Raw genomic sequence first — 24,871 nt, forward strand, 5'->3', positions numbered from 1 at the left:
GTTACTGTATGCGAACATATTTTAGTGTTATTCTAAATTTTTCGCACTTGCACAAAATTATGACTGTTCAAATTGAAGTTCCTGTTTACAGTTTTCTATGGTATACAATTTGAATGTGTTATTCTTAGATGCACTTAGGTGTTAAAATTCAGGAATATGCTAAAATTTGAGTCCGCTTTAATATGTAATTTTACAGCTTATCAAAGTAAATTTTGTCTATGATATCTTAACTCATTCACCCCTGAAATTTCATAATGAACTATTCCAACCTTTGAATTGGAAGAGTTTAAATGTGTCTTCAGGGGTGAATGAGTGAACTTGCCAGCAATAAATTTCTGTCTTTACCAACTGAATCCTAGAACCCCCCCCTGCCACAAACCTGAGTTAACGGTCAGAAATTCCACAAGTGGTGGTATCCCCCCACACTCGGCAACTGCATCCTGATTACGCTTGTTGGCCAAACACATCACGCGCACCGCATTGACCGCGTTGGCCAGCACATCCTCCATCTCCGAGTCGAGAAGATTCACCAGAGGAGCGATGCCCTCCTTCTCAAAGATGGAGTCCTTATTGTCGTCCATACAGGCAATATCTGACAGTATTAGTGCAGCCCTCGACTGAATCTCATCTAGCGGTGACCCCAGTAGCTGAATGATGATCGGGATGGCGTCAGCCTTCGTCAGGGCAATACGGACGGGATCCTGTTCCGAGATGTTACAGATAACCGAGGCTGCCACTGACTGTAGTTCCTCATTGTTAATCTTGAGAACGCTCACCAGCGCTGGAATGCCATCTGTGATATCAGAAGGAAAAACATTATTGGGAGCATACAGCAGTATTAAACAGAGCAGTCTTTGGTTTTGTAAACAAATTAATATAAACCACTAAAATCGGAAAAGGGAACATAATTTCAGAAATTCTGTTTCCTTTTTTGTAAAATACGTAATTTAAATCTATATCATTGTTTTCATTAATATTGAAACCTCTGTGTTAAATTGAATTGTTTGTCTGTTTCTCACATCACAAATTAGTAAAGCTCTAGTCCTGTATTATTTCTAACATAATATTAATGATCGTATTAATATTTTTTTAAAACATTTTTTTTTTAAATAATTCATCTGATATTTCAGCCCTTTAGTATACAATTTCAAAGAAATTTGGACATTTCATAAAACCTTCTAAGAAACTGAAGGGATTAGATGAGGTTTTAGGTTAACATGAAATACATTTGTTTCATTTACACAATTTTTGCATGATTATACTTTTGAATTAGAAGTAATCTAGGTAGTTATTGTTACACAGATGATATGCCATTGTTTCCTGTTTTATATCATTAACCCTTTCAACACTGTAGACCACAATGGAGTCATCCAGATCAATTTATGGTAGAGTTTATTAAAGTTACATAAGGGGTGAAAGGGTTAATATTTTCACACAATTTTGATAGACTTTTATGATATTCCGATGAGTGCAAATCTGACATATGAGCAAAATATATACACCTTTGTACATTGTATGTTATTTATTGATAAAAAAAAATAGAACATTCTGTTTCTCATATATTGAAATGGTATAAAAATCACCATAAAAAGTATTTTGTTGGGACATTTGATTGAAAGTCAAAATCACTTGTTGTCTTTGTTCTATAGCTTTACAGTGACATCAAAATCAACTGTGGATAATAATAATAATAATAATTTGTGGTTCTATATACCGCTTTATAACAACTTAGTTCCTAGGTCGTCTCAACGCAGTTCACAAATTATTATCTGTGTTGGTTTATTAGGGCCAATGCAACCAGCCAATATCTTTCTCAACTCCCTGGGGAGCATACAGCCGGTGCTGCCATTTGGTGCTCACAGCTAGCATTCAACAATTCTAGCACTGCCCAACCACGTACTCATTTACAGCTAAGTAGACTAGAACAAGCAGAGTAAAGTATCTTGCTCAAAGATACAACAGTGCCGTGGATTGACTCGATACTGCAACCCTTCAGTCATGATCATGAGCCCGGAGTCCTACCACCAGACTACCGTGCCTCTCAAATGAAGATATAGAAATCTTTCTTTTTTTTGTATTTTTATTTAAACAACATAATTTAATTTATTTAACAGTAAACCTGTTTAGAGACACAAACAGGATTCTTCACAAAAGAAAGGGGATGTACAATATTTATTTTTTTATAATTCGGAGTAATGCCAGTACACGTATGTATGAGGTATGTGTGGAAGTTAGAAGCATGGTGCATGCAAAAAGCAGAATCGCTGTTTCAAAAATCAATTTATTGGAGAGAAAAAAATACAAATAAATAAACTTTTAAGATTTAATCAAACTACACACAGGTTTTTCTCCCCAGAAACAACCTGTTTTTCTGTAATGCATGCTTTATATTTCAACCTAGATCAAGATCATGTTTATAACACAATTTTTGTGTATTTTAACAAAAAAAACATAGGGTTACTTTTTCTTTTACAAATAACCCAAACTTACTAAAAATTTGGTTTACAAAAACACAAATGAAAAGTTCACGTCTATAACAACAAGCTTATATACCATAAACTTACAAATTTGATTGGTATGAAAGCAGTTTGCATTCAAACTGTAGCTGCAAATTTATTTAGATTTGTAGAAAAAGCTGCTATATTTTAACTCAACACACTGTCCTTACCTCGAATGAAAAATCCTTCCCAACAAAATCCAAAAAGATGTAGAGAAATCACATTCAATAATAAGTATCCTAAACCAGAATGTGTAATACTACAGACACACAGTAGCCTCTAACTTATCATTAACAGTATAAAAATGACCATATACAAAATCTTAAGTCCTGATTGTCAAAAATTATGTCTTCTAATGAAATTTTCTAATCTTTCTGGGTATTTGAAGTCAAGCAGGTATTTTTTTTATCATTGGAGAATCTATATGTACTGTGGCCTTAGTTCCTAACAACAAACACATATATGTTGACTAAATACAGCTAAAGAGTAGAGAAACTGTGAGCAAGTTCTGACTATAAGACTCTTTCATTCCCAGGGGTGTAGGATAGACCCTACGGCATGAAAAAGTATATTTCTCTCATTCCAACCACCAGAATAAGCCCAGAAACCATGAAAATGCGGTTGGACTGGCCACCATTTTGAAAATATCAATTTTCCCCCTGAGCTTTTAGACGAAAAACGAATCAGCCAGCCAGATTAAGCATATTCCATATTTATAAACAATGACATCTTTCTAACTTGTACGGTAAATATATAGTAAAAGGTTTTAATTTCATCACATTGCCTTTTTTCGCATTGCGGCATCGGAGAGTTCCAAATTCGTGTTGCATGTCATGTTGAGCCATTGTGATGTCACGTCACGTAAAAAGGGGTGTAGGATTAACAGAATCCCTCACCCCCTTGGGGGTGAGATAGGGGAATCTCAACCTGAGGGGGAAGATTCTTATGTTTGGCAACTTAAGAATTTTTCCCACAAGGGGGTGAATGATTCTTTTTTTCTTACCCTGTTCTCCCAATGTGTATCATAAACACTATGTAATGATAATGTTACATGCTAAATTCAGGGTTGACGTGATGTTAATGATTTATTGATGTGACGTCATTGTATTGTTGATGTGACGTCATTGTATTGTTGAAGTGACGTCATACCATTGTTATAAATAGGGGAATCCCCCTGTCTCAACCCTAGGGTGACACAAGGAAATCTCACACCAGTAAAAGTGCGGATACACCTGTCCAGGGTAAGAGAAAGAAATTTCCTACACCCCTTTCTTACCCTGGACAGCTCTATCTTACACAAAGGGAAATGAGAGAAAAATATATATACCACGCTTCATCTGATCATGTTAACTTTGTTTGCAGCAGGTATAATTTATAATGGATTCACAAATCCCTTCCTTCATGCACATTTATATATGATGACCTTTCCCAGCGTCAAGTTACAAAAAAAATCCAAAAATAGTTAGCGAGGAGTTGTGTTTTCAAGGTTACTGTAGCGAAAAACTGTAGTTTCAAGGGCCATATAACTCCTGGAAAAATTGTCAAATTGCAAATTCCTTCTTTCATGCACACATACACATGATGTATTGTTACAAAGGTTGCAAAAAAAATCAACAATAAAAGTTATGACTAAAAAGTTTTCCTAATGTTGATAAATTATATGTTTTCTTTTTTTTAAAAGATCAAAATTATTTCTTTTATCTTTTGTCAACACAAAAGAAGTTGGAGAGTGATACGGTTTTGTTTTGTTTAATTTTGTTTAACATCCTATTAACAGCTAAGGTCAGTAAAGGACGTGCCTCCATGTGTGTTGTGTATGCGTGTAATAACTTGAAAAAAAAATTTGATTGAAGAGTTCACAGTGCTTGTTTTTCAACTCTTATATATTATACTTGTTTACTGAATTGTTTGTTTATTAAATGAAATATTGTTCAAATAAAAATAGGAAGTAATAGAACTATAGTTAACCCTTTCACCCCTATGTAACTTTAGTTGACTCTACCATGCATTGATATGGATGAGTCCATTATGGTCTACAGTGGTGAAAGGGTTAATTGACATTTTGGACACATAGTTAATGGAAACTCCATTGCAGGAATACATATGTCTCTGGATATGGAAATATTTGCAACATTGACCGATCCAAAGAAATTAGATATTTGTCCCTGGACACAGAAGATACAGCAACTCAGGAGAAATTAGGACATATTTCATCTAGCGACTTCTACAAATGGAGACTCATTGTTGATGCCTCATGTCCCATACGGGACGAAGAGGATTAAGTAACTTAATTAAGTCATCTAGTGGCTAGAGGTCTCGTTAGTCTCATCATATCAGTTTTGGATAAAACATGCATAAAAATTTCCAATCTAATGAAAAAAGGAAATGTGAATAAGTTTACCATATGTGACCTAATAAATATGCAGAGTACAGGTTAATAATAAGCGGTATGCTTCATTTAGCATTTTGCCTCAACCAACATCTGTCATATATTGACTTGTTTATCATTACCGTAGCCAAGACATGAAGGTGTCCTCATTCCACTCCCAAGACAAATTCCCCATTGATAAAGCTATACAGGTATGTCTTTCTGAAAAAACTATAGTGGTCACTGTATCAGGAGATACTGTTCCATGTCTCCAATGTTTTTGTTCCATAAGCTTGTTGTTCGAGCGCAAACAACCCAGTAATTGTGTGGCATTTTTCTAATTAACAAATGGTGTTAGTAAAATAGAACAGCCAAAATTTAGAAGTTTTCGGCACAATTTTTGTGTCTAGTTGTAAGTGTACAAAACATGTTATTACATTCAATATGTGACCATGGTTTCATTATATGGAACCTAATGGAGCACTAGTCTTAGTGATGAGACTGACCTGCGTCCAGTATGGCCTGCCAGTGATCTGGTTTGGACGTTGACAACACCTCCAGACACTTGACCGCACTATCCTTTTTCTTGATATCAGGATCTATCAGCATCTCTGTAGCACAGGTAAAACACAGGTAAAACACAGGTAATAACACACAGGTAAAACACAGGTAATAACACACAGGTAAAACACAGGTAATAACACACAGATAATAACAGACAGGTATATAACAGACAGGTAAAACACAGGTAATAATGCTCAGGTAATAACGCTCAGGTAAAACACACAGGTAAAACACAGGTAATAACGCTCAGGTAATAATGCTCAGGTAATAACACACAGGTAATAACACACAGGTAAAACACAGGTAATAATGCTCTGGTAATAACAGACAGGTAATAACACACGGGTAAAACACAGGTAATAATGCTCAGGTAATAACAGACGGGTAATAACACACAGGTAAAACACAGGTAATAATGCTCAGGTAATAACAGACAGGTTATAACACACTGGTCAAATACCGGTATTAACACTCAGGTAATAACAGACAGGTAAAACACAGGCAATAACGCTCAGGTAATAACAGACAGGTAATAACGCTCAGGTAATAACAGACAGGTACCCCGGTAATAACATATTAGTAACATACAGATAATAACGCATTGACAACAACACTTAGGCAACATAAGGTGATATACAGGTAACAACACAGGTATCATACAGGCAAAACAGATAACTGTATAGGTAACATCATAGGTACATACAGGTAATAAAACACACGGGTAACAAGTAGGTAATAATACAGGTAACAACCCAGGTATCATACAGGCAAAACAGATAACTGTATAGGTAAAATCATAGGTACATACAGGTAATAAAACACACAGGTAACAAGTGGGTAATAATACAGGTGACAATTAACACATAGATAACATACAGGTAACAACACAGGTATCATACAGGCAAAACAGATAACTGTATAGGTAACATCATAGGTACATACAGGTTACATACAGGTAATAAAACATTGCCAACAACATACAGGTAACATGAAGGTAATTATACAGGTGACAACACAAAGATAACACACAGATTTTCAATGATTAACTGTATCAGCCAAAATTTAAAAAAAAACAGAACTGCAGTACGTATAAGACCACATTAACTAACAATAATTTGTCTTGTGGTAGATTTATTTTTTAGTTATAAAAATGCTGGGTACTTTATAGGTTAAGGTAGTGATAGAGATCACATGTCTAAGAGTTAGTCCTCTGCCTCCCCAACACTCTACCAAAATTGTTTGCACCCAGGGGTAAAAACCAAGAAAAAAAGCTACACCACAGAAATGCTAGTTTTGGAATATAACAGAAAGGTACTTTGAACATGAATGCAAATATTGATTCTGCAGTAAAAGTACGTACTGACGAGTATCTTCCATACAGGAACACTTTTGTGGTCCCACTCAATCAGGTGCTCCAGAACGTTTGTATGGAATCTGAGAGCAGCAAGAGTGACAAGGTTGTTGTTCTCCGTGTCATGTTTGACGATGTCCGCACCAAGACGTATCAGACACTTCACTGCCGCCAGACCTCCGGAGCTTGCCGCCAGAAGAAGAGGTGTGGACTTCAGACTGAACGAAGATAAATTGTTTAAGTATCAAGAAAAGACACCAGTATTACATGTATTTTTCTTAAAGTATTGTATCATTACCATATTTCTCTTTAACTCATTCACCCCTGAAGACACATTTAAACTCTTCCAATTCAAAGGTTGGAATAGTTCATTGTGAAGTTTCAGGGGTGAATGTGCTAATTAAGTCTTGTCATTAAATTTAGGAGAAGGTATGCTGCATTGTGAAAGTTCTTTAAGAATAACCAGAAGTTGTTGACCTCATATATTACTCTCAGTGATCATGTGATAGATACAGTCAACGTGTTGAATGATCAATCACAGGTAGCCATTCAAGTGATCCAAAACAGTGAGATGTTGTTTGGTTGGTTTGACAATGCTTTGCATATTAACTCAACATATCTCATTTGTAACAATATTTAGAAATATTTTATGATAAATAAAAATTTACAGTTCCATTTAAGAACACAGAAACAACAAGAGGCCCAGGGGCCTTAATAGCTCACCTGGTATTTTATTTTTCAATTTAAAACCTACTGAGTACCATTCAGGTTTATCAAAGGAGTACAAGTAACAAAGTTGCATCTTCCATTTATAAATATTCAATTCCCTTTGCCCAAAGATTCTCTAAAACAAGTTTGGTTAGGTTAAAATCCCTTCAACGGTACAGAAGGAGAAGGATCTTTAATGTTTTCCTCTATTTCCCCTAATGGGCCCCACTAATCTGCCCCAAAGAAGGGGAATCCACACACCTCAGTTTAAACAAAATTGATTCTTTTCTCCCTAAGCATGCTTCAGACTGCATTTGGTTTAAATCCCTTCACTTGTATAGTAGGAGAAAAAAAATCCTCTATTTCCCCTATTGGGCCCCGCTCCTATGCCGCCAGAAGGCCCACACCCTCCGTTTATACAAACTTGAGTCTCCTTTGTCCAAAGATGCTCTAGGACAAATTTGGTCAAAATCCTTCAATTGGTTGAGGAGAAGATTTTTAAAGATTTACCTATTTTCCCCTATTTGGCCCCGTCCCTCTGCCCCCAGGGGGACCATACCCTCCGTTCATACAAAACTGAGAACCCTTTGGCCAATGATGCTCCAGACCAAATTTGGTCAAAATCCCTTCATCGGTACAAAAGGAGAAGGATATTTGATGTTTTCCTCTATTTCCCCTAATGGGCCCCACCCATCTGCCCTTAGAAGGAGGCCCACACACCTCAGTTTATACAAAATTGATTCTTTTGTCCCTAATCATGCTTCAGACTGCATTTGGTTAAAATCCCTTCACTTGTATAGCAGGAGAAAAAAAATCCTCTATTTCCCCTATTGGGCCCCGCCCCTCCGCCCCCAGAGGGGCCACACCCTCCGTTTATACAAACTTGAGTCTTCTTTGTCCAAAGATGCTCTAGGACAAATTTGGTCAAAATCCTTCAATTGGTTGAGAAGAAGAACATTTTTAAAGATTTACCTTTTTTCCCCTTATTTAGCCCCGCCCCTCTGCCCCGAGGGGGGGCTATACCGTCCGTTTATACAAAACTGAGAACCCTTTGGCCAATGATGCTCCTGACCAAGCTTCAGACTGCATTTGGTTTAAATCCCTTCACTTGTATAGTAGGAGAGAAAAAATCCTCTACTTCCCCTATTTGGCCCCGCCCCTCTGCCCCCAAAGAGGCCACACCCTCCGTTTATACAAACTTGAGTCTCCTTTGTCCAAAGATGCTCTAGGACAAATTTGGTCAAAATCCTTCTATTGGTTGAGAAGAAGAAGATTTTTAAAGATTTACCTATTTTCCCCTTATTTGGCCCCGCCCCTCTGCCCCCAGGGGGGTTATACCCTCCGTTTATACAAAACTGAGAACCCTTTGGCCAATGATGCTCCTGACCAAATTTGGTCAAAATCCTCTGAGCCATTCAGGACAAGTAGCATTTTAAAGGAAAAAGTTGACGGACGACGGACGCTGCACCATGGGATAAGCTCACTTGGCCCTCCGGGCCAGGTGAGCTAAAAATAGGATTAGTGGGTTTTATATTGACCAAGACAGCTAATACACCAACATGAAACCTGCACTTTTAGATTTTGAAGAATACAGGAAAAATTCAAGTTCTTTTGAAAATAAAATAAAAATCGATAACCATATCTTAACAAAGAACCAAGAGCTTGTAGTTTGCTGGTTCTTACTCATTTTTAGTGACTAGTTCCATAAGTCCGACATTCTTCCTGATCATCAGTTTAATGGCTGGTTCATGATCAAAGAATGCAGCGTGATGAATTGCAGCCCAGCCATCTTGGTCCGTTGCCAGGATGTTGCCGTAGTTGGCAAGGAGACAGGCGAGAGCATCAAGGGCACCGCATCGGGCTGCCACATGGAGGGAGGTCGGACCTGTAATGAAACCCAACGATTCAAGGTCATACAAAGGTCAAGGTCAATGTCTCAATCTAGTATATCACTGATATTTTATGTACATGTATTTCTATAGTCACAAGTTTTTCATTTTTGTCCAATTTTCAGAAAAAAGATTCATTTTTCTTTCAAAAATATTTAAGGAAATACAAACTTTTAATATAGACATAAAATGTCTTCAGATATTTCAATTAAAAGTATATTAGTTCATTTATTTTATCATAAATGAAACTTGTGAAAAAGAAATTTCAAGTAAAATGTAAGCAATAAACTAGAATTTGAGACAAAATAAAGTTTCAATTTCATGAAAAAAATTGCATAATTTTTATTACAATAATTAAATGTTAAAATTCATTATTAAAAACTATTAGAAAATATTTTCAGAAAATTGCTTATCTAGAACTTCAGGGAAATATTTTTGAAGAAGTAAAAAAAAAGATATATTTTGAAATAAAATTGGTCTAAATATAACCTCATATTTACACGCTACAACATCATACAACAACATCAATCTTGGACAAGTTTTTAGACAACTCTAAAACTGATATTTAAATTGGATTCCCACGAAAAGTTTGTCTGATTACAATATGAAATCACCCTAAAATGGCGTAATGGCAGGTTTGTTATATCTACCTGTGCTATTGTCACAAGTGAAGAACCATCAATTAGCATATGATAAATTATTGTCACAAGTGAAGAACCATCAATTATCATATGCTAAATTATTTAAAGTGATTTTATACATCCTGTTGTGTCCTAAAATAATTAAAGTCCTATTGCAACAAATATTAACTGCATCTGATGGTTCTTTTCTTGCATTTTTTTCATTTTCATCCCAAATTTGTAACGATTTTATTTTACAAAATGTTATAGTAGAATAAGACAGAAATTCCTGTGCTGCCTGGATAAGGCATACATTAACTTGTTTTTGTATATCTTTGGTAAAAGTCATTTAATTAGAATTAAGCCTGATGCACAATTAATACCTAATTTTATCACTTGATCAGTAAATCTATCGATGAACTTTATTTGATGATCAGAATTTAAAGTAAATTATAAAAAACACTGTCCAGGTGAGACAAGCTATAAATGACACTGGAATATTTATTAATTTTTGGTTTTGTTAGTACCCCGTGATTATATACAGGGCTCGTTACAGCTACAGGTACATTGTACAGGTACACCAATACAGGTCATGCTTGCGATAGTGGATTATTAATACAGCACCAGACCCATCAGATGAACTACCGTATTTATCCAGCAATAAGCCAATGCGGCTAACATATCATCTCTGACTGAAAGTAGGGGTTGGGGATTATTACATGACAGTGAACAAGTTTTTGGTTACATTTCTTCCTGACAGTAATATATATTATTGGTGGGCTTATTAGCAAGCATGGGCTTATTTCCGGATAAATACGGTAATATTCATTCATTAAGGCATATAATATTATGCTAAACATGCATTTTCTTAAATATCAGAAATTCTATTTTATATACATAACAGATTTACGGTTTCTTTTTTGGACGTTTTTCATTCATAAACCATGTCTCAATACTTTTAAATTTATTCTTTTGTTAGCAAACTTATAAAGTTTTCTTTTTTTCAGCTCCTATGACAAAAATGAATGTCTAAAACTGATAAAATGGTCATATACTTTTAAATACACTTTGAAGGTGAATGTAAATTGTTCAACATACTGAAAAAATTCATGCAAAAGTATAAAAAAATAAATTTTGAGGTACAGACATACAAGTTCATTAAGCAGAATGTCTCCTGTATAACTGATGAATGCCAGTAAAACAAGTCTGTTGTTATTTAGCTGTACCTACCAGTTCATGCAATAGTACAGAGTACAGTGAAGATATCACTTTAACATACTGCAATGTGGAAAATATTTGTGGGTTAATTTTTTCAGCAGTTTCATGCCAGGATCAATTATTTTTTAAGAATATTGACAGAAATCAATGTGTTTTTTTATTTTTATTATACCTCTACTTATTTTACACTATACAAAAGTAACCACATAAACAAGCTATTTCCCCTCTAACTGCATGCCAGGGAAATAGTTCGTCTGGAGGGGTGCGATAGTTTTGAAACTATTTCCCTCTGAAAATGCAGGAAATTGAGTGACCTCATGGGCGGGGCCTGACTGAATATTGACCAATCAGCGCAATCGAATTATGTCGGCAATTTCCGGCAATTTCCGGCCAGCGGAGCGGGTACTTTCTGGACCGACCTTCATCTCGCATTGCTGTAGTTTTGTTAATAAAGTGTCCCAACTGTTGAAAAATTTGTTGTCTAGTAATATTTAGAATATTGTAAGGGAGTGTTTGTATCGGTATAATAAAGCAGTTGAAGTATGGGTATTTCGGGATATAGCAAGTTAATGATCCCCCTCGTCCAGGACTATTTCCCTAGGCTTCGCCTCGGGAAATAGTCCTGGCCTCGCGGGATCATAAACTTGCTATATCCTCATACCCATACTTTAACTGTTAACTATCAGTAGAAAACTGTAATAGTTAATTTCCCTGATATATGAATAAGCAAACCATTAACAATATTATTTTTTTCAGATTTTTGTTAATGATTTCTCCACAAATTCTTCCATATTGCATTACAAATTGGCTAAAATAACATGCAATTTCATCTAAATCATACTGATAAATTTGATTCTGAAAAGGAAGTTGCATCTTAAAAATACGAAGAAATGGAAAATGTTAAATAAAATGTGTTCAAAAGTTAGTACATAGCAATAATGGTACTTAGAAATGTAACTTGACACAATCTGGGTTAGTAAAATGTTCTCAAAACACTGAGCAGAAATTCCAATGACTTGTAAAGAAAATTGTCTTGAAAAGCAAAATAATCCAGGATAAACAAATGAATTGAAAAAATTCAAAAGCAAATTTAAAAAACTAAATACAAGAAATATTATGTATATCAAACTTCAAACTTAGGTGTTAATGTATGCAGCATAAACTTTGAGTTAATTGAAACAATATACCACTGGTACCATAAATTATAAAATATATCTGCATTGAGCATTGAATATGTACTATATATGTCTTTTACTTGACATTCGTGACATTGAAACTAAAAGCAGCTCAAGCTATAACTGACCATTCACCTCCATGGTTTTGTTAACTCATTCCCCCCTGAAGACACATTTGAACTCTTCCTATTCAAAGGTTGGAATAGTTCATTGTGGAATTTCAGGGGTGAATGAGTAATAACAAGTGAAATAGACCTGCTGTTATTTTTTACAAATGTCAAGTTATATCAACCTCTGTATACAATGTTGTGTGTTTTGTGTTGAAACAGTGGAAGAACAAGAGGCCCCATGGGCCTGTATCATTTAACTGTTAAATTACTCATCTCATATCTGTGACCTTTAAATGAATGAAGGTCAAATTTATTTAAATAGGATAACCTGCTGTTTATTATTTACAAGTGACAAGTAACCAACCTTTGTATACAATGTTGTGTGTTTTGTGTTGAAACAGTGGAAGAACAAGATGCCCCATAGACCTGTATCGTTTAACTGTTAACTTATTCATCTCACATTTGTGAACTTCAAAGTGGATAAAGGTCAAATTTATTTAAATTGTCTAAATATCATAACTCTACAAATCATGCATCTTTAAAGGAAGTTTTTCTTACTCTAGATCTTAGGGATTTTTGAAATGATGTTGATGACAGAAAGACAGTTTAAAATGTAGAAAAAAAACTTGTAAAGAAACTTTATTCAACACTTAAATGTTTCCCAGTAACCGCGTCACTGGGGAAATTAACCCAGTTAAATCAGAGCTTCAACAGGCAGTAAATATCTCCCACACAGGTGCTTTATTTAGATATAAAACTTTATATTTTGAAGAAACAATTAATAAGAAAATTTGATAATATAAATGAAATATGAATACTATAGAAAAAATAGCATATAAAATGCTATATCTATAAATCATGCAAAGTGTTTCCTTTCATACTGTACTAATTAATTATTGTGACATCAGAATAATTAAAAATACACTAAGTCGTTCATGCTGCATGCAAAACACTATTCCACCAAGACATTTAATTTTTCCAATTCAGTCAATTTCTATTGATTACTTTGAGTATAATGCTAACCTCCATTTGCTCAACCTGACTAAGACCTGATCTAGGTCTCCTTGCCATATTTGTACCTGCCCTCTTTACCTTAAAATCTTCATCAACATTTGATTTGAAAGGTCCAATTTCATGTTCATTACAATTATTAACATTTGACTATTTCTATAACTGGAACATTTACTTATTTTTTTTATGCATTATAAGACATCTCACTTAATGAATGGTTTTCCATTTAACTCCTTTGATTCCACTTCAATCACAACTGTTTCCACTTCTAGCAATTCAGCTCATTCTTCGAAACATATTAACTCCCTAAATTATGTTTTCTCTCACAATATGTCATGTTGAAATATAATATACTCCGATCTACTGCCTGCATATCCGTTATTAAAACCAACCTCACCCCTCTAATCCCCGTAATCTATCATAAATTTTTACTCATTCACCCTTGAAATTTCACAATGAACTATTCCAACCTTTGAATTGGAAGGGTTCAAATAGGTTTTAAGGGATGAATGAGTTAATACCACCTCTAAAAGGGTACTTGAATGATTCATTTTACTTGGTATCTCAATTATGATCATTCAGAATATATCTATAGTGGTTGCTGGACAATAATATCCTCCCTTTTCTGTATACTGTGCTGCCTAAACCACAGGTATTACACATACCCTAGCTCTCTGTCCATGGCTTCACTTAACCATAATAAATTCCATTTTTTCCTTTAACCCTTTCACCACTGTAGACTATAATGGACTCATCAAGATCAATGCATGGTAGAGTCTACTGAAGTTATATAGGAGTGAAAGGGCTAATAATCTGTAGTTCTTGTCATCATCAAGACTTCTTTTGTGAATTTTTTGCATAATTCATGTCCTGCAAACATCAGAACAAATGTTCTCCATTGCAATATATTTACCATCGAATGGCATTGCCATTATATAACCCTAGACCAAATTCAGTTGGCATTCATATAGGCTATGAATGCCATGGACCGATTGTTGACGTCATCACTTTTATGACGTCATAATTGTTTCGTTGGATACTACTGACCATCCCGAGTGATGGCTGTTCTATTCATTGAACAAGTATACATGATACATACATTATTTGAACTAAATGCTGTATAATAATAAGTGTAATTGAATTTTTTATGTGATGAACAGATTACAAAAATGGTAAATATAAGTATTGAACTCCTTTCAATTGTCATTCATAGGCAATATGAATTCCAACTGGACAACATGATCCAACGTTTTATTGAATTTGCCTGTGTCCAGTTGGCAATCATATTGCCTATGAATGCCAACTGAAAGCAGTTCAATGCTTAATTGAACTTTTGATCTTTCCATTATAAGCAAAACCAGTGCATCCTTCACACAGCCTGTTAAGTTCCAACTTCTCACAGAAAACAAAATAAGCGCGGAGTAAATAGATAATATATAATGTGTATGTGTAGCACATGCTTTGCATGTCTGAGGACAGTCACGCTTGCTTTATATTCATCGACTGTGCATGATTGCATGCAGTGTGTCATGTGACTAAAACCTGTCACATGACGTTTGTATTCAGTGGAGCATGACTGTCATATCACCACATGTAAAAACCAAAGTGAAGCTCATGCATGACAAATACCTGTCGCTTTTGATTCCATCACTTTTTCTCCTGTCCCTTTAAAAGATTTTTTGTCACAATTTCATTTCTTCCAATCAAAAAAAATGTTCAAAGAATGAAGTTATTTCAATCATCGTATCAAATTTCAGCTGAAAAATAATTTCGTTTTTATTTCTTACTATGTTCTAACACCAACTAACTGGGGAACAACAACAACCAATCAGAGTGCAGAACACATCTCTGAGTTCTGTCATGTATAACAACATGTACATCAACCAATCAGAAAGCGTAACACATCTCAATTTTGTCACAGATATATATATTCTGAAATGAAGACACTTTTCATGCTCTGTTATGGTAATCAAAGCTAGATCCTTACAAAACCATGATAGTTTGGCTGCTTTTTTGGGTGGTATAAGTTTAAATAAGTTTAAGGTAACACTGCCAATTTTATATGAAATGTAAGTAACAAACAAATCAAAAAGATTATTAATGTGTAACATATAGATGGTAAGGTGGTAAATGTGCTGTTTTAATGTGTAACCGGACTACTCTATCAGTTAGTTCATGTCTATGAAAAAATTAAAACCCAGTGGAATCAAAATGCATAGTGAGAGTAAGTAATTCTGATTTAGTAGGAGAAATATTGATGCCACGATTGGACGGTTACAACAATTAATTACAGTACACACACGGAACTTTGGGGAGGGGGTAAAGTTTGGGAAGAGGATGATCAAGTGCCATGAAACACATGGAGATTAGCTAGAAGTATCCAACAATTAATAATCATGCAGGATCATTGTTATCTGTTGGTCTTTGTTAAATGAGGTGGGTTATGGAATCGAGAAGAGTGGGCTGAACAATAAACAGTATTTATTAGTACATGATAAATATGGATATATACAATTATATATTATATAAACTGTATACAGTAATAACATGGCAAGATAAGAACATTAATCTTGAGAAGAATTCAATATAAGCAGCTTTGCAGAGAATAAAAGATTTTCCTGTTTGACTATAGAAATCTATATTATAGCTGAAGACGTCAAGAGACTGGGCAGGGTGAGGGTGAAAGAAGGTCAAAATCAGAAATGGTTATTTACAAATCTCAAGGAAGAAGGAACGCAGGCCATCCGATGACCCTTTCCCCTGGCCCTCTGTGTGGAAATTGTGAAAAACATCATCAAACCAGTGATTAAATGTGTATATATCATCAGTTTTTGTGTACAATGGGTTCCACATCATTATTAATGTGTATTACATCATCACTCTCTGTGTACATCATCAATTAATTATGGCAAAACATTTCCAACAGTAACAAGATAGTTAATTGGGGAACACAACGTTTTATCAGTATGTATGTGTGCCACAGGGGATTCAACATGCATATTACACAAGAAACACCATGGGTCAACAGTTATTTATCAAAATTTAGGTGAAACTTTTATGGCATTCCATTCACAAATGTAAAACCATTAAACCACAATGGAAACACATCATGCATAATAAATAGGAACAAACAATACTGCAAACATCGAAAGTATACAGATTTACCAGGATAATCAAAAAGATATAATTTAAAAATAACACTGGCCATGAATTAGTGAAGTATTTGACAGACCCTACATTTTACCTACCAGAAACCACTGACTCAGAATATTATCTAAGAATTAATATTTCAAAAAAATAATCTCCAATCATGAGTTTGATTTTATTACTGAAACTTGCTAAAATTGATTAATTTGGTGTTATTTCAGAATTAAGTGAAAGATTCTCAAACCTCCTAAATTTCCCTAGACAGGTACGTCACCCTGCTGTATACATTTCTATATAACCCTGTATAGTCTATATACCTGCATAAACCAGACATTTATATATATCTAGGTCCCTCATTATAAATTTCTATGTAACCCTGTATCATTTGTACACCTGTATAATCGTCACAAAGTTTTTCATTTTAGCTCGCTAAAGGCTCGCTTAATTGAAAAATTCTGAAGACTCGTTTCATAAATCTCATATGAAATGGAAACTCATGTAAGATCCTATATATATTAACATTGACCACAATGTAACTCTATAACATTTTAGTTTTCTACAAAATCAACCTACTGCTTACAATAAAGGGAAATTATAATATTTAATTTTAATGTTATAAAAATTAGGTGGATCTAATAAATATAGTATTACTGCAGTAAAAGGGACTTGGTCAGGAAATGTAATTCTAAAATGAAATCTGCTTTAACTCATTCACACCTGAAGACACATTTGAACCCTTCCAATTCAAAAGCTGAAATAGTTCATTATGAAACTTCAGGGGTGAATGAGTTTAACTAAATTCTAAAAGAAATATTAAAACATATGGGTATCTACACAATATTCTGTGCTGGTCCAAAATGGGAGAAACTGCTCTATCTAAGAAAAAATGTTGGGGAAGTGATCTATAAACAGGTAATAAAAATGTCTAAGTAAAGGTACTGACTCTAAAATATTACTTAATGGAATACTGGTAACTAGGGTAACTTCTTATGAACTGCGAGAACTGGATAAACTTCTTATGAATAAAAAGCAAAAAATCTTTCTAGTACCTTCAACTTTTTTATGCATCATAAATGTAATGTCTTTTAGTTTTATAACTCTTTATCATGTCAAGAATTTGAATGCATTAATAAAACTTGCATAAATTTACATGTAATTAAAAAAAATAATAATTAAGGATCCTTGCACCACTGCCAAAAATTGATTAACTATGCATTGGAAACTTTTCTACAACAACTTTGATAAATTATTTCTGAAAAGAAAACCATACCTTGTGGAGCATTTATGAAACCAACAACACTGTTTTAAATTTTAAAAAATACAACGAGGCCAAACCAGGATTTGAACTCTTGACCTCAGATCATTATACTATCGCTCCAGTCAACTGATCTACCTGATCAATGGTTATACCCTTGTGCAGGCATGCTAGATACAAAACGAAATTAAAGGGAAGTTACTCTATGAGCAAAAATCTATAGTGGAACTCTCCAGTTTTTTGCCTGCTGTGGGACTGGGATCCTTAATCATCGGAGCGATTCATAATGTTTAGGAAAAAAAAGTGAGTTATAAAATGTAACATTTTCTCATTCATTTTTAAACACTGTGTATACGTTATTCAAATCAAAACATAAGATGAAAGAACAATCTGGTAAATAGTCGGCAATTTCTAGCTAATTAGTGTTGCTATGGTAACGTACCTGTCGACATGATGTTGTTACGTCGGACATTGATGTCCATGGACTGTAGCAGCAAGTGTGTGATGATCTGAGGCCGGTTGTTCATTGAAGCATGGTGGAGCAGTGAGAGGCCCTGCTCGTCCTGTTTACTCAACCGTGAAGCCTGGCCTAGTTTCCTGACCTGGGTCATAAACATGATGACCAGACCTCTCTGTGCGGCGGCCTTCAGACCGTTCAGGGGCGTCTATATAAGGAAAATAAAAAATCTTATTTTAATTGATGAATATTATTTCAGAATCTACTTCATCAACACTTCAGATGTTTTATTGCAAGTGAAGTTTTTGTATAATTGAAGGTATTTAACAATACCAAGAATTTGATTTGGAAAAGGTGAAAAAGGTGGAAATCAAAGTGCAAAAGGAGATACACTCCTCTCCTTCTTAGAAAGTTTGAACTTTTTAATGTTTCAGAAAAAAATAAGGAACTTTTAAAATCATGGGAAAAATAGGAAGATGGAGGAAAACCTCTCAAAAGAGGAAAAAAATCATCTCTGTAATATAAACAAATATAGCTTCTGAAAACTTACCTCAAATGAGTTAAATATATCTAATTATTGTCATTCAAGTTAAACAGCTTATTAAATCAGGCTAAAAAAGAAATTAGTTTTCAGGTAACATGACTGAAAAAATAAGGTAGGTTGGTAGGGATTTATGTTGTTGGTTTTTTTTCTTCTTTTATTTTTAGGAACAGAGGGGAGGGGGACCAACTTAAGAAATTACAAAAAATCACTGAACACGGTTATTCATTTTCGTTATATTTTAAGGTCTTTTAAATAATGATATGGTATTCAAATTTGGTTTTGATACCTGCCTATGGAAAGAGGGGTCTTAAAGATGCTTACAATTTTCGAGGTGTACAATGGGATGCTTTAACCCTTTCACCCCTATGTAACTTTAATAACCTCTACCATCAATTGATATGGATGAGTCCATTATGGTCTACAGTGTTGAAAGGGTTAAGTACATTTGAGTAAGATAAAAAAAAAATAGGATCAAAGGTAAAAACTAGTGTCGGGCAGGGTACCTGAAAGTTCAAACATACATAATGTTTTTTGCCTAAACATGAAAGTAATTAAATCACCAAACTAACCTTGAATTTTAGTTATACAGTTCTAAACAAGTCCTGAAGCACAACTGCATAAAAATCCTTTCAATTCAAACACATAAAACATATATCCACCACCATTTTTATATCAAGGTTTCGTTATCATTTCACACAACACAAAACTCTGCAATTGAAGCACCACTGGATTACCTCCCCTTAGCAATAGAGACCACATGATTACCTCCCCTTAGCAATAGAGACCACTGGATTACCTCCCCTTAGCAATAGAGACCACTGGATTACCTCCCCTTAGCAATAGAGACCACATGATTATCTCCCCTTAGCAATAGAGACCACTGGATTACCTCCCCTTAGCAATAGAGACCACTGGATTACCTCCCCTTAGCAATAGAGACCACTGGATTACCTCCCCTTAGCAATAGAGACCACTGGATTACCTCCCTTTGTTACAAAAAATGTGCAAGCTTTGACTTTGGTTGGTCAATTTATTGCTGACTGGAGTACTGACAACAATATGTTACAGTCAGAAAAACAAAAATAATGAAAGTGAATGCAAGTGTGATTCAATATCTTCATATACCCGATTATTTGTCCGAGTCACTTTCCTGTATACAACATCCCAAGTACTGAAGGTATGAACTCACAAGCATTATAACAGGTAAGTGGTGATGTACCTAATACAATAAAATCAGGCAAAATTTGTTGCTCTGATTATTTCACAGAAATGTTATGGCACATGTTCAGAATTTGTATCCACTTGTATAATCAAATGTTTGTTCTGATATATATATAGATAGAAAAGAAGTAGCTAAGGTGTATATTTTCAAAAGTTTAAAATTTGAAATTTAAAAATTTCAGAAACATATAAGCATATAGATCTTGTTAGAAATCAAACCAATCATAGATATTTAAATATTCCATAATTATATACCTGAAATTTTGAAAATTATTAACAGGCACTTCATCAAAGCAGAATCCCCCTTCCACTGTTATTGCAGTACATCTGTCAATTCCTCAGATTCACACAGTTATATGTGGTCCAAAATGGGTTTTGTTCTTCAAACTTAATTAATTTTACAAAAGTTATGAAACAAATTTTGTATATTTATATTGATGCATATTGATGTTGACCCTGATATATAGAAGCACAAACTGGGGGTCTTCATGTGGGTCAGGCATGTTGCCATGCACTAGACCACCCTGTTCCAAAACGATCAGGTTTTTCTATTAGATCAATTAACACAGCTAATGAAAAATTGAAATCTGAGTCAGAATTCACAAAAAAAAAAAAAAAAAATTCAATGAGACCACAGATATTTTACAATGAGGAACTGACATTTAACAGATAATACACAGGACCTACCACTGGTAAGGTTTCTACAGCCTTTTTACCCTATAGGTCGAAACAATGGCAAAATCATGCTTCAATCATGATAAAGAAAGTCAATAACATTACTATAATCAAACCTGGCCTATTGGACAGAACAAAGTCAGAGTTGTGTCCCTTTACATGGAATCATCTCAATTTTGTTAGTACATGCATGCAACCAACGTCGATTACCCTTGTTATTTTGTTATCAATAATACATTTGAAGTAAATGATATCCAGAAATTCAAGTGAACTTAAATGTGAAATTTGGGGACTTGGAAATGTAAAAATAAACTTTTTTTCTGGATAAAATTATTCATAGTAGTAAGTTTCCAAAAAAGAAAAATGATCATGCAGAAATCTTATCTATTATAAATGAATAATAAATTGATTATGAAATCCATCCCAAACTTGCTACACATATCGCCCTATTTTTCCTACATCTTTACAGGATTTGAACCTGAAACCTCTGATGCCCCAAACGTTATTACCTGGTAGTTATATAGTTTCCGGTTGTCATCTGGCCAAGTCCATGGTCCATTAAATGCAGTCAGGTTTTAATTGAAATAAATATATCAAACATTGTTGTTCACACTGAGCCTTAAATTCTGAAATTTATCATACGATAAGTAAGTATCTGTGATGATTAAACAAGATATTTCATATAAGTGGCCATAGGGACAAAAAACACCTAACAACAAATTCCATGTCCTTACCTTATACTTGATTGACTTTTTGTAACCAAAGTATTTCTTGAACTGCTCAATCAATTGTTGGTCTTGGAATGGCAACTTCTTGATCTTAAGTCGCCCTACCTCCTCAAAGAAACTGCGCACCCATAGAGGTTTATGAGGGGATTGTGGGTAAAACGTTTCAAACTCCATCATCATAACATAATACCTGAAATAGAAATATTTTCGTTTCTTTTATATATTCATTTTACTTATCGTCAATAAAATTGCAGAATAAGAAAATTATCCCATCAAAGTATCCTTTATTCATGATCTGTAATGTATATTATTTCCCCCCGTAATTTTTGACAGAAACTGTAAAATCCAGTGTAAATTGCGCACCTATGTAATTTGCGCAGATACTTTTTTTGGGGGCTGAAAATACCGAATAATAACTCTACTTATGTCTATTTTGTCTAATTTTTCTCAGTGTTGAAATCAAAGTATTTTCAAAATATTTTCGCTATTTTGAATACCCCAGTATGTCCTTTTCATCAAAGATCAATGGTCAATTCAATAACAAAGGAGATTTACCTACAAATAGTTTTCTTAATAAGTAACAAGTGATCTACCTAGCACCCCATAGAAACTTACAGCTTTCCTTCGATGGTACGTGTAGGGATCTAACCTAAGTACCACATACAAACTTACAGCATTCCATCGATGGTACATGTAGGGATCTACCCTAAGTACCCCGTACAAACTTACAGCTTTCCTTCGATGGTACGTGTAGGGATCTACCCTAAGTACCCCATAGAAACTTACAGCTTTCCTTCGATGGTACGTGTAGGGATCTACCTAGTACCCCTTACAAACTTACAGCTTTCCATCGATGGTACATGTAGGGATCTACCCTAAGTACCCCGTACAAACTTACAGCTTTCCTTCGATGGTACGTGTAGGGATCTACCTAGTACCCCGTACAAACTTACAGCTTTCCATCGATGGTACATGTAGGGATCTACCCTAAGTACCCCGTACAAACTTACAGCTTTCCATCGATGGTACGTGTAGGGATCTACCTAGTACCCCGTACAAACTTACAGCTTTCCATCGATGGTACGTGTAGGGATCTACCTAGTACCCCGTACAAACTTACAGCTTTCCATTGATGGTACGTGTAGGGATCTACCTAGTACCCCGTACAAACTTACAGCTTTCCATTGATGGTACGTGTAGGGATCTACGCAGAGTACCCCGTACAAACTTACAGCTTTCCATTGATGGTACGAGTAGGGATCTTGTACTGTTCCTTGAGTGTCTCAAATTCCAGGATCTTACTGAGGTAATCCTCGGACTCTGACATCATCTCCTGGTACAGATCCTGGAAGGACTTGGGAGCCTCCTCGATAGGGTCCGTCTCCAGGTCTATCAGGATACCTAGGGAATCAAAGGTCAACAAAGGTCAACAAAGGTCAGAACTAGGTCAACTCATGTTAACAAAGGTAACATGGGTAATTAACACCGAAAAAAATCGTGCAAAAGAGAAACCTATTTGAGCCCTGCATTCTTTCCATAGAGTGTAAGATCATTCAATGGAGATTACCAGCTAAACTTGATTCATACATGCCCAGTATCAACCCGAGACTCCAATATCCGCCTGAGGGCAAGAGGCCAAAGGGCTGAAATTAGTCGAGGGTAGATAAAGCACTTTGTGTGATATGGAAAATGGCATGCTTATTCTGTTTATTACATACTTACTAATAATATACAGATAGATCTTCTATTTTATGATATAATTTTCTTTTGAAATATTGAAATTTCATAAAAAAAGGGTGTATTAATAGGGTTTTGTGGGCTGATACGGAGAGGGTTGATACAGGTTTTGGGGTGTGATACAGCGAGGGCTGATATGGGTTAGAGCTATTGTGTCGTATCGCATATACAAAAAAAACATAATTATTAGAAAGTATGTAATAAATACTTATACATGACCTGCAAAGTTTTATCTTACCTCCATGTAAATGAAACAATTTATTCTCAAAGTGGAAGTTTTTGCACTTGAAGTCAGGGCCAAGTAACAAGGGAGGTAACTCTCTTTCTGTTCGACATTCATCACCTGAAAGAAAGCAGATTGTGAAAATAACCTTTCTCCAAACATTGTCATGATTTAATAATGATGTTACTGTTCATGCATCAGTCAAAGTAAAAATCGCTTTGATCTTAAAGATCAGACATCAACAGATACAAATTCTGCCAATCATGGTATGCAACAATGATACAATATGAGAATATATATAATATTCGTTATACATGTACTACCATTGTATAAAACTATTCAGTTCTCATTACAGATATACTACAATTATATAGAGTTTTCTGGTTGAATCATGATGTACTAGAATATTCCCTTAACTCATTCACCCCTGAAATTTCATAATGAACTATTCCAACCTTTGAATTGGAAGAGTTCAAATGCGCCTGCAGGGGTAAATGAGTTAAAAGGGTTTATTCCCTTGTCTCTGCATGTGCATGTAAACATGAGCCTTTTAGAGAGAGTAATCGTTAAGAGACTATATGTCCACTACAGTTACAGATATCAAAGTTTTACTTTTTACACAAACAATGTACGTATTAAACATGTTGCAATGTTTCAAGACAAACTGGTCCCTTTGTCAAGCTATGACTGAGTGAGCAATTAGTGTTATTTACCTGTACAAATGTGATGAAATTGTGATTTTTTTTTAATGTTACTCGACCCGAGACATTTCGCCTATCGATAGGGAGCGTATACACGCTGCATCAGATACAGTTTACAGGTGGGGTGTAGATCTTGCACAGTCTTGAAGGGACGTTGCGACACAATTAGTACGTCCATTGTTTGTGTAAAAAGTAAAATTTTGATATTACAGTTACAGAATCTTAATTCAGATATTATTTCAGCAGATTGTGCAGATTCTACTACTTGTATTGAAATTATTGATAGTTAGGTACAGGGCCCACTGGTATAAAACATCTCAACTCTTGAGATTTCCTCAAGTCTAAGATTTCTCATAGACAATACATTGCTTGAGATTTTCCTTAACTTTGAGTTGTTATATACAAGTGGGCCCAGGAACACTAATACTGTACTAAATCACCCTTTAAGCCATGTATGTTACAACTCTGGCTGTTAGATGGCCATAAATCAATACATCAATATTAATTTCCTAGAGTACTATGGTTAGGAACAACATCACCAATACCGCACAATAGCAATTAAACGTTACGATCGATGCTGACAAACAATCACATATCACAGTTATCGGTATTACAAGTCTTAGTGTTAGAGCCAACATCACCATATCAATGTACCAGTACAGCAGCCCATT

General features: G+C 34.8%; 1 protein-coding gene across 4 annotated transcripts in view; it reads right to left on the bottom strand.

Moving 5' to 3' along the window:
• The window catches only part of LOC110464349 (ankyrin and armadillo repeat-containing protein-like), a 54,575-nt gene that overhangs the window by 12,175 nt on the left and 17,529 nt on the right, over nt 1-24,871 (bottom strand). For 2 of the 4 annotated variants that reach the window (XM_021519530.1, XM_021519528.1), the window contains 9 exons: nt 23,515-23,619; nt 22,772-22,940; nt 21,546-21,729; nt 18,357-18,579; nt 16,227-16,280; nt 9,173-9,374; nt 6,791-6,999; nt 5,373-5,477; nt 380-793 (listed from right to left, as the gene is read on the bottom strand). In XM_021519530.1, the coding sequence (XP_021375205.1) occupies nt 380-793; nt 5,373-5,477; nt 6,791-6,999; nt 9,173-9,374; nt 16,227-16,280; nt 18,357-18,579; nt 21,546-21,729; nt 22,772-22,940; nt 23,515-23,619 (1,665 nt within the window). Of the gene's footprint in view, nt 1-379; nt 794-5,372; nt 5,478-6,790; nt 7,000-9,172; nt 9,375-15,141; nt 15,178-16,226; nt 16,281-18,356; nt 18,580-21,545; nt 21,730-22,771; nt 22,941-23,514; nt 23,620-24,871 lie in introns of all 4 variants that reach the window. The other 2 variants (XM_021519529.1, XM_021519531.1) reach the window with 2 other exon arrangements.

This window comes from Mizuhopecten yessoensis, unplaced genomic scaffold (assembly GCF_002113885.1).
Source record: "Mizuhopecten yessoensis strain PY_sf001 unplaced genomic scaffold, ASM211388v2 scaffold10985, whole genome shotgun sequence".
Lineage (NCBI taxonomy): Eukaryota > Metazoa > Mollusca > Bivalvia > Pectinida > Pectinidae > Mizuhopecten > Mizuhopecten yessoensis.